Raw genomic sequence first — 13,723 nt, forward strand, 5'->3', positions numbered from 1 at the left:
ATCTAGACATTGGTGCCGAAATAGTTCATCGAGAAGAGGGGATGGTCCTCCCTCCTCATTGCGATGCATCTATCCATCTTGAAGGGACCCACTGGCAGAACCAAATGACTTAATCTAGATGTTATATGCGGGACCTTGTTCCTCCGCCGCACAGCGCACCTTCTTCATATACTGCACAACCAATTTAACAGGAGGTCTATGCAACGACAGCCTAACGACCGGGTGCAATACTGTTCGCTAGGCAGACGAGCTTGGATCGCTCCTACCAGGTTCCATGGAAATTATATGAAACGGGGTATTCAACGTAGAAGACGGTGGAATGGACACAAAAGAGTGGCGCATCAAGAGATTGGAGCTTACATCTGTGCTTGACACCACAACAACAAGGAAATTCTACGGGCTCCACCTCGACCTCCAAACGCTAAGGAGACTAGGAAGTTCATCTAAAATTCCTCTGTCCTTCACGATTTGATTGCACTTCCACCATCCTCCCAACCCTTTCGCGCGCCCATCACGAAATCTCCTCCCCAATTTGCACGCCTCATAACATCATCGTAGCTACCTTTACAACCACACAACTCTTCTGAGGTTTACGTCTGTTATCATCCCTGCCAAAAGAACAATTGATTGAGCAACAACAGACACGTCTATCAATTTCAAACACAACGACACACATCCATCAAGCTGCGCCGGGTCGCCAGATCACACCCCCTTCTGTCCACTCATGGCGAGAACACTAGTACTTGACACAACTCGTTTGTGTTGACGTCTTCCAGACCATCGTACTTTCATATCACTCCATTTATTCTTGCACTGTTGACGCGATTACTTTGACAAGACAGGTGAGGGGAGAAGAGAATAAGAGAAAGGCTGAAACAGGACCACTTGAGCCTACAACCTCGACGGGGTGATTAGCCAGTCCTGGTGGTAGAAAAGGACGGATGTACGAACGGACGGGGCAGATGAGGAGTCATAGGAAACGATCAAAGAGGAGAAAAAAAGATTGGGGCAAGAGAGAAGGGAGGGGGAGGGGAAGCAAGGGAAGAGTAGAAGACGGAAGACGACGGACACACATCACCTAAAAGAAGAAGAAGGGAAAATCTACGTGGTAGTTGCTTTCGAGCCAGGCAGCCAGCAATGCTAAGCCGTCGTCGGTGCCGTCGAAGTCGCCACGATGCCCACTTTGGAGGCTAATGAGAACGCGGTCTCGTGGGCTGCAGCACAGGGAACAGTGGAGCAGATACGATGTTGCATTTGGCCCACCGAGTCGGGCGCGACTCCCAGCGTAGCTCGACAGGGTGGTATCAGGACCTGGCGGGGATGGAGACTTGAACCCGAGCAAAAGATATAGTCCACACACTTCCGCGGAATCACAGTCGTCTTTGTCGCTGATGAGGATGATGATGTCACAGTAGTGTATCGAGTGAAGGGAGGCTCTGTGCTCTATAAAAAACAAATTTGAAGAGATAACGCCACCAGGACGCACCACAGAGACTAGTTTTTTAATACATGAATCATTTCTTCCTTTTCTGGAAGGAAGCCTCACACTTCCAACTAGTAAAACTCACCATAACCGAATGGTAGCAACTGCGGACATCTGTACAGGGATGCTGAAAGGCATGCCAGAGAAGGTCGAGGAGGGACTAGAAACATCGACACAAAAAGGCAAAGGTGAGGTAGAAGTAAAGGTATATAAAAATAGGATGAAAAAGGATTCTCACAGTAGCATCGAGAAAGTCATTTCTCAGGTGGACATTACGAACCGCACGGAGTCGTGCAATGCTCTCATCTGAGGGATAGCCATCACGAAAGATCTGATATGCTGGAGAGCTTGGCGACGCCTCCAGATTGGCACAAAGCACCCAACGCATCGGTGACGGAGACACCGCCGACGATGGCAGGGGACGGCCATTGCCGCTGTAACCGTTCAAAAGTGGTGTCGTCGACCCAGCCTGTCCGGACTCCTGAACCTCCTGCCAGATCTCGTGCAATGCCCATAAACACCCGGAGGCATTGATAGCCGCCAGATCGGGTCGAGAATCGAAAGAGGGGGGGCACCACTCAGTGGGGGCCGAGATTGCAGAGGGGGAACCACCGAGGGAGGAATGACAACCGGCAAAGGAAACCGTGATGGTAGAGGCGCAACAACCACCACCCCCAGTACCACTCCCCCCACCTCCAGCGCACTCAACGAATGGGACGGTGATGGGGGTGGCAGTGGACACGACAGCGGTGGTGGAAGATGAAAGTGGTGGAGAGGGAAACTCCGCAAGGTGAAGATGCTCCGTAAGACAGCCCACGAGAAGAAGAGAGCCAGTGGCCAAGTGACGTAGAACTGAGACAAGTAATTGTGAGTCGTTTGATGCATTACCGCCACTGCGATCGCCGGCACAGGACGATTTGAGCGATTCGTTCAGTGTGTCACGCCATAGCTGTGCGTAGGCGCTGTGTTTCACCAACTAAAATAAGAATAACAGACCAACTTGAGACACAGACAGCCCAGCATGACTGCGGGAACTGCAGTTGAAACCGCAGAGTTGTTTTGCCCCTTTTGCATCTTTCCTACACTACAAAAGATGAAGGGCTGCTAGATGTCGTGACTTTCAGAAGCAGCACAACGCCTTTCACACCAAGCTGGATTGCACTTTCAGTAGTTATGCACGAGATCAGGTGATGCAATAACCAGTAAATTTTTCAATTATCAAACTATAAAAGGTCATTTTAAGACAGCACGAGGGTTATTTCACATAGGAGGAAAGATCTAGTTCCCTCAAGTTGTAGTAGAACAAATAGAACGAGGCGAAATCCTTCTGATTTAACTTGACGCCTCTTTTGGGTATCGTTGAGGTGCATCAAAAAAGTACACTCCTTCTATCCATTTGTGCATCCATCGCTGATTCGTCCACTTAGTCACCCCCCATCAGCTCACCAAAGCCGAAAGCCTTCGGAAGATGTGAAATAACTGTAATACCTTGCGTGCCATGGACTGTACAGGACGACAATGGAAGGCAACCTCAGAGAAGACCTCGCGACTGAAGAAGATGAAAGACTGGAAGGGGGTTGTCGTACCAACCGTACCTCCGGAGCATTGGTAGCCCTGCCTGGAAGAGGATAAATAGGCAGATTGACGCTAGACACTATAAGAAGAGATAAAAAAGTAGAAATGGGCGCACCTGCTGAGCTCAGGTCTCAGGTACAAGGCAGCGTAGTCCGCGTGAGCCTGTTTGACGCAAAAGACATCCGGATTGATAGCCGCGATGTCGCGGACGAGGTGCTCGTGTTCGTCTAATTGCGCCCCATCACCTGCCGCCGTGTCTTTATCTTTCGTAAAAAAGGGACAGAGGGGGAATACAAAAGAGGTACTATAGTCAATTTAAATGGGCGAAGAAAAGACGCCTTACCGGAGGGAATGTAAAAGTGGAAGATAATGTAGCTAAAAAGGACGATGACAATCTTACCCTTCCAAGCGGGTAGTGTAAATGAAGCCACGCAGAAAATGTCAAGAAGGCGTGGATGCTGATTCTTCTCCATAGTATCCTCTGCGTTCTCCCCCTCGTGTTCACCTAAACCACCGCTACCCGGACCACCGCCACGGGCGTCTGTGCGTGGCACAGGTGAGAAGTGACGACGCGCGCGCTTTGCACCTAGCACCTCCGCCGCTTTTGTTGGTGTAGCGTCCGCCTCATGGTTATCGCCATTCAGGGTGGTTCGTGATATTGGCGATCCCTCGGTCGAGATCCAAAGACGTTGTGAGGCGCTGATTGGTAACGAAGGTGGCACCGTCACCGCTACCCGTAGCTCCGACTCCGGCCATGTGGCGAGCACTGTAAATCCAATGGAGATTATTTTCCATTTGATAGTTAACTAAAAACGAAGGCGTCAAAGACAGCAGAAACTCAGACTATTTAACACGTTCGCTGCTCGCATCACATGTACATAACACCCCACTTTTCTCACATGCCCGCGGAGTCAACAATACATGGCATGTGTTCTGCCAGTTTGCGATAAATAACTACACCCATTCTTGCTTCCCAAGATTGGCAGAACTTGGAAAGATGCATTATTCCGAGCATTGCTACTTGAGTCTTTGAGCAGCAATTAAACTGGTTAATCCGATGGATGGTATTTTCTATGTCGCATTTAAGCGTTAAATGATCTAGGCTGTGATGGTCGAGTAACTGTGTTAAGGAAGATGGAAAAGAGGGAGCAACCTAAAAAAGGTGGGACATCGCAAGCCCCTTGGGAAGCCTCTTTTGGATTCCCAAAGAGAATAGCAATGCAAGTAAACGAAGCCGTTAAGAAAAGTAGAAGTAGTTATGCCCGAGAAGGAGGGACAGTTTTCATGTAAATACTCTTAGGCGACTGTATGTAGACCTTAAAGTAGTTTGTGCAGTCACGTGAAACCGAGTCAACTCCTGTCAGCGTGACAAAAGTACATTCACCACTCAAGGATGTGCTAAACATGGTCCAGTTAGTAAATTGCAAGTTGGTAATTCAGAGAAAGAGAGAGCACCGAATTAACGCTACTTGCAATAACCAAAGTAAGCATATAATTGTGGAAGTGTGGTTCTGGGATAAAACCGATTTGAGTTCCTTCTAGTCGGTTAAGTATTGGGCAACATTAGACGTTTCTTGAAAAACAAAACTATTATTACACAAATTTGACTTCCAGAAAAACATCTAACAGCCTCAAAATGAACAGTTACATGGTGAGTAACCCATCAGATGACATAGTAATTCAATCCCAACTAAAATCAATGAGGCAAAGCTTCAATTTTAAACTAGGAATTCTGTCTACAATGATAAGAATTTATCATTATCTTCGGGCCTGCCTCATAGATACTTTAGTGCATGGAATTGGGAGAGCCGATGTCGAAAATCAAATAACTGTGATGCTGTGAACATAGCATCCAGCCTCGTGGATCGCCGCGCGCCCAAACCCCCAGTTGAGCCATTTTCAATCCCTATGTCAAAAGCCACCTGCAGATTTGGATGGAGACACATGAAACACAACACTTATCAAATGGCGTGCACAAGCAACCAGTTCGGTTAACGATCACACGCACATACCTAACAAGGTTTAAACAAGTTGATGAATCTAAGCAGTGATTTGGAAAAAAAAAAATCACGTCCAACTCACAGCTCGAGAGACTTGTTAGGTCAGAAAGGTCGTAATGATCCAGATGCTGCAGCAACTGCCTGCGCTGTAGGGCCAGCAGCTCCTTCTTGCTCAATGACGTCTTCATTTCTGTAATAGGAGATTTTGGTGGCGATGAAGCAGACAACTCTTCAGCCTTTTCTCCCTTTTCCAGTTGTTGATCTTCCTTTTCCACTTTCTTCACCTCCTCCTTTTCTGCCGTGGTTGGTATCGGTGTTGCTGCCTTTGCATCTTCCGCCTCCGCCAAAGTCTTCCTTGGTGCCCTTCGACTGCGTTTCGCGCCACGTCTTTTGGCTGTGGGAACGGCGATAACAGGGGAGGAAGAACTGTGTTCTTCTTCTTCCTCTTCCTCTTCTGCTCCGCTACCACGTTCTCTCACCGTCTGACGTCGACGTTTCAACGATGGCGTTGCTGCTGGTGGCGGCTCAGGATTTGCAGGCTCAGGCGCTTTTCGGACAAGACAAAGTGGAAGTTAGGACATGTGTACATTAACTAATGCTGACAGACAAAGCCACCGAGGGGAGTGGCGAACGCAGATTCAGTGATACCTTTTGTCAGCTCACCCTGCGATGCAACTTTAGCGCGTTTCGAAGTAGAAATGCGCGGAGATGAGGACTCTTTCTGCGGTCCCCTCTGCTTTCGAACCGTGGGAGTAGCTCCCTTAGCGGGTGTGGGAGTGGGGGAGGGCTCAGGACTGGGAGGTACAGAGACGCGACGCCTCTTAAAGTCCGCACGGTCACTAATAGCTGTTTTTTCTGGAGAGGGGGGAGCACGCTTTCGAAGCGAGCGAGTAGCTGTAGTATTGGAAACCGTAGATCCTGAGGAAGCGACCGAGGGAGCAGGTGAGACTTTGGCAGAACGAAGCGATTTTCGTGGCGTATCAGACTTATCGTCGTTGGACGAGGCAGTCCGGTTGCTATTGCTATCGCTGCTGTTACTAACACCTAATGCCTTCTTCTTGGCGGCGTTCGAGCTACGTGTTGAGCGTGGCATTTCGAGAAACTATGTTAAAGAAAATTTCACATTACTTCTAATGAAATGAAAAACGAAAAGAAGGGGGATTGATTCTACTGGTGAATTGAAAATTAACAGGTGCTACAAGCACATTCAAATTCAACCAAGTCATTTGAGAACTTTGAAAAATTATCGGGCAGAACATAACCTACTTACATATGACCTACAACCTACATGAAAAAGCGAGTTCTGCAATCATTAGTAAACTAATACGACACAAAATATGAAAAGTGGCGGACAAGGTATTGGTAACTAACACTGTGTTAACCAATGATGCGCAAATCCGCTTACCATTGAGCCAAATAAATAAAACTATTCGATTTTTGGCAAATTAAGGCAAAAATACCTGCTATAGTGATACAAATTAAGCCACTACATGCAAACACGTAAAAACGAGGGCAACTAGAACCCATTCATCAAAAAATGTAATAAAAACAAAACCCAACCGCCCAGAGACACGGAGCAGTGTCCAAAAGGGCAAAAAAGCAATCACAATTTAGGGCAATGACGCAAAATTCTGTGGTGTAATCACCAAAATGGCCGATCAGGCAACCGCAATTTTGAAACAACACAAATCTTCAACGCACTCGACACCGGCCTAGAAATGAGCCCCCACCAGCCAATAAAATCACCGAAATCAAAACAAGCCACTCAACAAGCAAGATTATATTTTGTACCCGAATCGTCAAACAAAATTGCGATTCCCCGCCCCACCTACCATTTTTTAGAAAAATATTACAGTAAGGCAACAACTTTTAGCAAACAAAGTTATTGCTAGTGCCGCGCGTTTGTTTTAGTATAAAAGATTTGTTTTGGTTCCTATATCCTAAAACAGGAACATTTTAAATTAGAAAAAGGAGCAGTTTAATTTCAAATGCTTAATACTTCCTAAGCATATTAGCAGAAAATGACTTAGCGGTAAACCCACTCAATTATTTGCCAGAGTTATTCGGAAGGATTTTACCACATGTCAAGATCATTTTTGGCCTAAATGATATACCAAAGCAGCGCCCCTCGCAATATATCCGTTTTTTGAAAAAAAGGAAGAGATTAAATTTTGCTTGATGCCGTTGATGCGCTAATAGGACAATCTGTTACCCATCCCTTAATTTAGCGACTGGATTAATTCTAGTTCGTGAACGAATTTGGGATTTGCTGCGTATCCAATATCTATGTAGAGCGAGACAAGCAAATTTTCTCTTTTCTGTTCCTAGTGTTCTTAGAACAACCCAGTTGACTTAATTCCGACATATTTACTAGAGGGAATTGGCTCGGGAAAACAAGTACAAAGTTTGGAGAGGGGGGGAAGCGCGATCGCTCTCAGGCTTGGGAGACGCCGACTCTGTCACCAGGCTCGAATTGTAAGCTTGCCTTCTCTCTGATAGGTTCATTAAAACAATGTAAGCATTACACTCAATTCGCGCCAAAATCCTACAAGCATGCTTTAGCTAAACTTTCAACCTCTCACCGATGCGACTAACAAAACTTTTATGGGAAGTGCACTTATAAGTCCAACAGATGCACGGGTTTAATGAAAATAAACTGGATCACTGCTTTTTTAAATATTTTAATATTTATAGTAGTCAGCAAATATACTGGGCTTAAAATAATGAAAGTTTATTAAGCAGCTTTGCACTTTTCATTAAGCGTCCCTTTAAATGCAATTGTTAAAACTTAAAGCTGTTGCAAAACGGATGAGGTTTTGTAGGCAACTATGTGTGAATCATTAACTTTTTAGGCCTAGTGCCTTAATTGTTGACAAAGTACTCTTTCATAACTGCCCTGTGTTCTCACTAAATGATTCCAAATAATCCCTAAGCTGAGTTAATTTGATAGTATTTAGTTAGTTCTGCAGTAAATTTGCATTTTGTATCCTTATGGTTAAATTGAGCGGTAGGCGACGCCGCGCAATAACACCTTATCGCACATAGTAAAAGTTGGTTTTCTTTAATGCTTAATGTAATCAATGATTGTGGAAAATCTGCTTTTTTGCACAATTGTACTATCAATTGTTAAGCTGCTTGACAGAAATAGTGGTGACTTTCATAACTGTTTGAAAGTTGGTACGGTTTTTTGTCCCGAAAATACTGCTTACTCACCCGCCCTTGAAGTTAGGCTATGCTGTTGCTCATGTTTACCGTTTTTAAATTAGAACAAATTATTTATGGCCAAATAACTACTGAGAACAACCAAACCGCCTTTCAATTCATTCATTTACTCATTCACTCCCCATGTTTTGGTTTTTCCCATCTAAGGCACATAAGTGCTTTTACTATACTTCTTTTACCTTACACTGTCCATTGCAACATCCAGCCTAAACCATGGCCACCGACAACAAGCAACCTCATGAATATCCGTACCCGTCATGGTACCACTCGCTGCACGCCTACAGTCGTGCCTCCGATGACTTGCGGCGTCAAGCCGAGCTAATGCGACAACGCGGCAAAGCCATTCGCATTGAAAGTGATGCACTTGCAAAGTGAGCACTTTGTTTACTGATATACTACTATCTCTACTCCCCCGATAGCCCTCGTGTTCACTCTGATGTTATAAAATGCATATTTCCAAATGCGACTTTGCCATGAATGTATAGAGAGAACCATAGACTGCCATCAGAAGTAACATAGATGGAACACAATGACACCAAGGTGATTAGCAAGACCCGAGGAGGCTAGGAGCTAGTGTAGATAAATATAGCAGAACTATTTCTGCCACTACCACTACTAATACTGCTGCAATTTGCATCATTATCTCCAGAAATTTGAACCATAGGGATTCTTTTCTTAAAAGCCTCATTAATCATGTCTTAATTGCAAATTCGGTAATTGAATCTATTAATTCTCTTTTCTTATAGGCAACGGCTACAAGCGGAATTTAGTTTTCAGGTTGAACTGTGGCTTAAGCTCACATCAACGCCACCTTCAAGCTCCACCTTGTCACAATTCATTCATTTCCCATCTAATTACGATTTTGTGCCTGTCATGTTAGAGTTTGAAACACTAGCACTTTTTTTGCCCACCTATGTAATAACATTTAGCAGGACTGAACCTCGCATCTTAATTACTTCTTTGCCATCTTTTTGTTGATTTCGATGTCCTACCCCTTCCATTTAGGCAAAAGCTCCACCACTGTCACCTAAGTAAAGATAGGCAGGCATCAAATCTTCTGATAAGACCAATCGAACAAAGAGTCGTCTTTGCTTTCATTATTTCATAATAGTGATAGAACCGTAGTTACCGTCATTAAGGTCTCTTAGACTACTCTTTAAAGCATTTGCCTTTTAGGTACTACCAACTGGACGTAAATAACCGCTTGCGCAACCGCATCCAATGCAACCGCGAGTGGGTGCATATGTTGCGTGACCTGCTGAACGCGATTATTTCAGTGACGCAAACTCTGGGTGACATTAAGATCCAGGCAGACCAATTCCTTGCCAACTTGAATGACGCAATGACCGTCAATTTGGAGTCACTTACGCATCGAGACACTCGACGTGATGGTGATTACGTACTTGATGATGTACAGGAATATCTTGGCAGGGTAATATCTGGTTCCAACGGATTTGTATGACTTCAAGAACTTCCTGCCCATTCCAGATAATTTCCATTATTCTTCTTTTCGTATTGCTGCTTCCAATGTGTCCACTTTTTAAAGTTATCCTATCATGTATCTATCCTTCTGCCCCAAATAATTACATTTTATCTCAGCCCAGTCATTTGACGGTCTGCGGATTGTCTCGCCCCTACTTACATTTACTTTGACCAGGAAGCTCAACTGCAGAAGGAGATACGAGATGAGTTACAAGGCATAATCGATGACGCAGTTGTGCATCTGAAGGCGTTGGTCGCTATTCGCAGAGAGGCAGAAGAGGCCATTGCCAATAAAAAAGAGACCATTGAAATCGATGTGGGTGTCCATAACGCCAACGAAAAGTCTGCCAACATTGGCTTTAAGCCCTTCCGTACACGTAATGTTAGCAAGTAAGTCCTGAAATGCAATGGCAATCAACGCCTTTGCCAGTCAAGTCATGCTTGTGCCAAGTCCCATTTCCTTACTTAAGCCTGTGTGTCAAATATACGTAACGCATTTGTTTATGAGCCTAAATTGGAGTAGAAAGGAAGAGCACCATATAAACACCTACTGTCAGAAGACAACAATTTAACAATTAGATTTTGGTGCCGAATCCCTCAAAGACAGCTGCACTGCTAATGACTGCAGCTGTAGAATTATGCGTGAAGAATAGATTCCAGTTGTGCTCAAGGTGAGCGATGGTGAATCGTTCTGTCAACACCTGCACCAACAGGATGACAATAAAATTCAAAGTCTATTAATTTGCTGTTCAATACTTTGTTGATGTTGCAGAGAATGGGCTTTATGTTCCACAGTTCGTTGAAAGAAGACACTGCTTGTCCTCGTTCTTTTTCGTCCCATTAAATTTTTTTTGGACTTCAAATGGTGTTCGTCGCCTTTTTTGGGCATTATGGTCAGATAGTCGTATGGCAAGCAGAACAGACAGCTGACAAAGTAAATGAATTTGGAAACAGTGGCACATGTATCACATACATGTGACGCCGGCTACTTACATGCTAAAAAATACATTCACCATAATGTGGACCTGAATTACATGACCCCATATAATCACCCGTCTATCCATAAACCACTTTGTTGTCTACCACATCCCAGTTACCTGGAGCTGCAGACATATGAGGATCTTTTCCGCGATCTTCTGAGTCGAGGTGAAGATTGTGTTGCCAAGGGTCGGGCATTGTGCGAGCAGCTCTATGATGCCCTGAACAGAGCGTCTAATAGGCTGGGACAAAAGGCGGAGGATGTGTCACAACGTCTACGACGACGCATCTTTGAGACAAGCTCGGCTTTGCGCGAACTACGCTATCAGCAAGTGGAGGTGTATCCATTCATTCATTCATTCTCTCCGGCTCAGTCCGTCCACCTCTTAGTGGAGTACTTACTTTTTCCCTTGTAGCTAGAGAGGATGAAAGAGAAGCTGCTAATGGATATTGCCGAGTGGCAGTCGTCACGAGCCTCCAAAGTGGCGCAGCAGAAGTTGTCGGAGACACGCACCGAAGAGCGCACTAAACGTCCAGGTCTGGAAAACGCTAAGGATGCCGTTTACTATGGCCTCAACGAGGAGCACAGTCATCTGATTGAGGCCATTGATGCACTGGATGAACAAATTGTCAAGGCTAGGCACGTTTTTGTTTTGCCTTATCAACGAATTAATGGTAACTTTGTGGATGGACTTCGATGATGGAAATTCAGCTACTTTCGCAGATTAGCCTCAGGAGGTCTCAATTTAACGCTAGAGATTCAGACTTCGGCAATTGGATTTGGGACTGTTGACCTGCCTAACGATAAACTGCCGTTTCAATTCTAGAATTATAATGGAAGCATAAAAATATTTCGTTTAGCGGTTCTTACTAGTTTTATCTCAAATCAATGTGTCTACTTGTGAGAAATTAAGTAGAAAGTCACACATCCTTCTTTTATTCGTGGCACCCCCTCGAATGCCGCAGATCTTGGCAATGTGACGACAGTTTTGGTACTTTAATTCATCGAAGAAGGAGTTCTTAAACCAGTTTTTATCCTCACAAATATGTTATACTATTCCAAATAAGTGCACTCAATAGCAAGTTTTTTTGACCAAATGACCCAATTAAATATTTTAAATGGAGATGAAAATGTGTATTTGTATAAAGCATCAAGTATAAACATGAATTTCCATAGCTGGAGATCATTTAGGGCTGTTTGCCCTCAGACCCCAGATCCATAATGTCATCTGCATCAGATATGCCTCTTAATGAGAGGCATAAGATTTTCCTTTTGGCAACATTAACTGCCTCAAATGCCTCAACACATCAAGTCCTGCTTTAACTGTCGCTATAAGTGTTCCTTAATGTAAGTAAATTAAAATAAAATGAACTAAAACGTGCATTTTCCGTAAGTAAACTTCAGTCGATGTGATTATCTGGAGTTTGCGAGAACACCGGTCTGGATCCTAGCGATTTCCTCCCTCTCTCATCAGTCACAGGAAGGTAAGCATAGGAAAACAAATAAACAATCCTACGTGTGAGGGTGGGTGACGGATGAACTGTTTTGGCAGACATGAAAGCTGAATCGTAGAATATTTTTGCATATGGCGCCAGTTGAGAGTTGATGTTGATGAACCACTTTTACCATAAAGTTTGCGTTCATGACTATAAATGCAATGCAATAATACACGTATTATTTAGGCAGCATTTTATTTGTTTTTTTTTTTTCTGAGCGATTAAAAATGTGTTTTCTGCACCATGGTACGGTGACAACTAATTAATGAGTAAAAATGAATCCTGATTGACAGACAGACAAATGGTCGGGTGAATTTACGAATGAGGGATGAATGAACCGAGGTTAATTGCTCATTCAGAAATGGATGTGGAAGTGGGCTTATGCAGGTGAATAGATGTTTGGCCGAATGGATGAATGGGCCCGGAACGGACCGTCAGAGATGTAAAAAGGTGATTAGATCTCTCGATGGAGAGAGAACTCGGATGAATAAACGGAGGGCAGGACAGAACCAACGTGTGCAATTGGATAGATGGATAGATTGTAATATGAATAAATGGATGGAAGGCCATTCCCATGCCACTTTAAATGCATGGATGAACAGATTTAGGGACTTTGATTTGAATAAATGATCGTCCAAATGAGAAGAGAGTGGGTGAAGGGACAGACGAATGCATGAATGGATGGATGGATGGATAGACGAATTAATGTGCACTTCAATATTTGGATAGTTGAAATTTTAAATGGATAATCATATGGAATCCCGGATAGGCAAGTTGTCAGTTACAATCTCAACGTTTTTTTTTTTTTCAATTGCAGAGAACAGCTGCAAATGGTAGAGGATCGCCTGGGAGAGGTGTGTGAACGCATGCGAGTGTTGAATCGTTCGCTGGCTATTGACAGACAGGTCTTTGGTCTCCGCTGCCGTTTGGAGGTGCCGCCGCATATCAGCAGCCCCGCGTGCCTCAAGGTGCCCTCCGGTATCATCAGGCAGCCGCTCGCCTACAAGTGACTCTTATAACCCCTCCTTGCCCTACCCATGGTAGCTTAAACAGCAGATTGCTTTGAATGATCTGGAAGTGAATAAACATCTCCAACGAGCCCAGTACTGAATTATAGCAGGACTTAGAGCTTAGATAAAAGTATCTAACTTCCAAAGGACCCAAGTATGAAAAGGGTTAGTTTGGGTTCTTTGGAATGCAACAATTGTTTGTCTTCTCATCCACTCGCCTATCCAATCAGAGTCGTCGCAGATAATCGCCCAAGTTGCTCTGATCTCTATATGTATTTAGATATGTCCATCCATCCCCAATTCTCCATCTATCTCGTATCCATCCGTCCTGTACACATTTATCGATCAATCTCGCATCCATCCATCCATCCATCCATCCATCCATCCATCCATCCATCCATCCATCCATCCATCCATCCATCCATCCATCCATCCATCCATCCATCCATCCATCCATCCATCCATCCATCCATCCA

The 13,723-nt window shown here is 44.4% G+C and overlaps 3 protein-coding genes across 3 annotated transcripts; 1 reads left to right on the top strand and 2 right to left on the bottom strand. All coding sequences in view use genetic code 11, as the record gives it.

Annotated features, from left to right (window-relative positions):
* Positions 1–1,140: 1,140 nt before the first annotated feature.
* Positions 1,141–6,151, bottom strand: EGR_05166 (hypothetical protein; the record flags this gene model as incomplete). Its single annotated transcript, XM_024494415.1, has 7 exons — positions 1,141–1,443; positions 1,722–2,459; positions 2,972–3,101; positions 3,174–3,315; positions 3,459–3,824; positions 5,141–5,605; positions 5,722–6,151. The coding sequence occupies 7 exons, from the start codon at positions 6,149–6,151 to the stop codon at positions 1,141–1,143; spliced, it is 2,574 nt and encodes an 857-aa protein (XP_024351201.1).
* Positions 6,152–8,493: 2,342 nt separating this feature from the next.
* EGR_05167 (Tektin-2) lies at positions 8,494–11,441 on the top strand (the record flags this gene model as incomplete). Its single annotated transcript, XM_024494416.1, has 5 exons — positions 8,494–8,651; positions 9,457–9,712; positions 9,953–10,152; positions 10,856–11,078; positions 11,157–11,441. 5 exons carry the CDS (start codon positions 8,494–8,496, stop codon positions 11,439–11,441), a joined length of 1,122 nt encoding a protein of 373 aa, XP_024351202.1.
* A 946-nt stretch (positions 11,442–12,387) lies between these two features.
* On the bottom strand, positions 12,388–13,716 carry EGR_05168 (hypothetical protein; the record flags this gene model as incomplete). The annotated part of the gene is made up of 2 exons (XM_024494417.1): positions 12,388–12,495; positions 13,582–13,716. The coding sequence occupies 2 exons, from the start codon at positions 13,714–13,716 to the stop codon at positions 12,388–12,390; spliced, it is 243 nt and encodes an 80-aa protein (XP_024351203.1).
* Positions 13,717–13,723: the final 7 nt, after the last annotated feature.

Source organism: Echinococcus granulosus (genome assembly GCF_000524195.1).
Source record: "Echinococcus granulosus chromosome Unknown EG_S00036, whole genome shotgun sequence".
Classification (NCBI taxonomy): Eukaryota; Metazoa; Platyhelminthes; class Cestoda; order Cyclophyllidea; family Taeniidae; genus Echinococcus; species Echinococcus granulosus.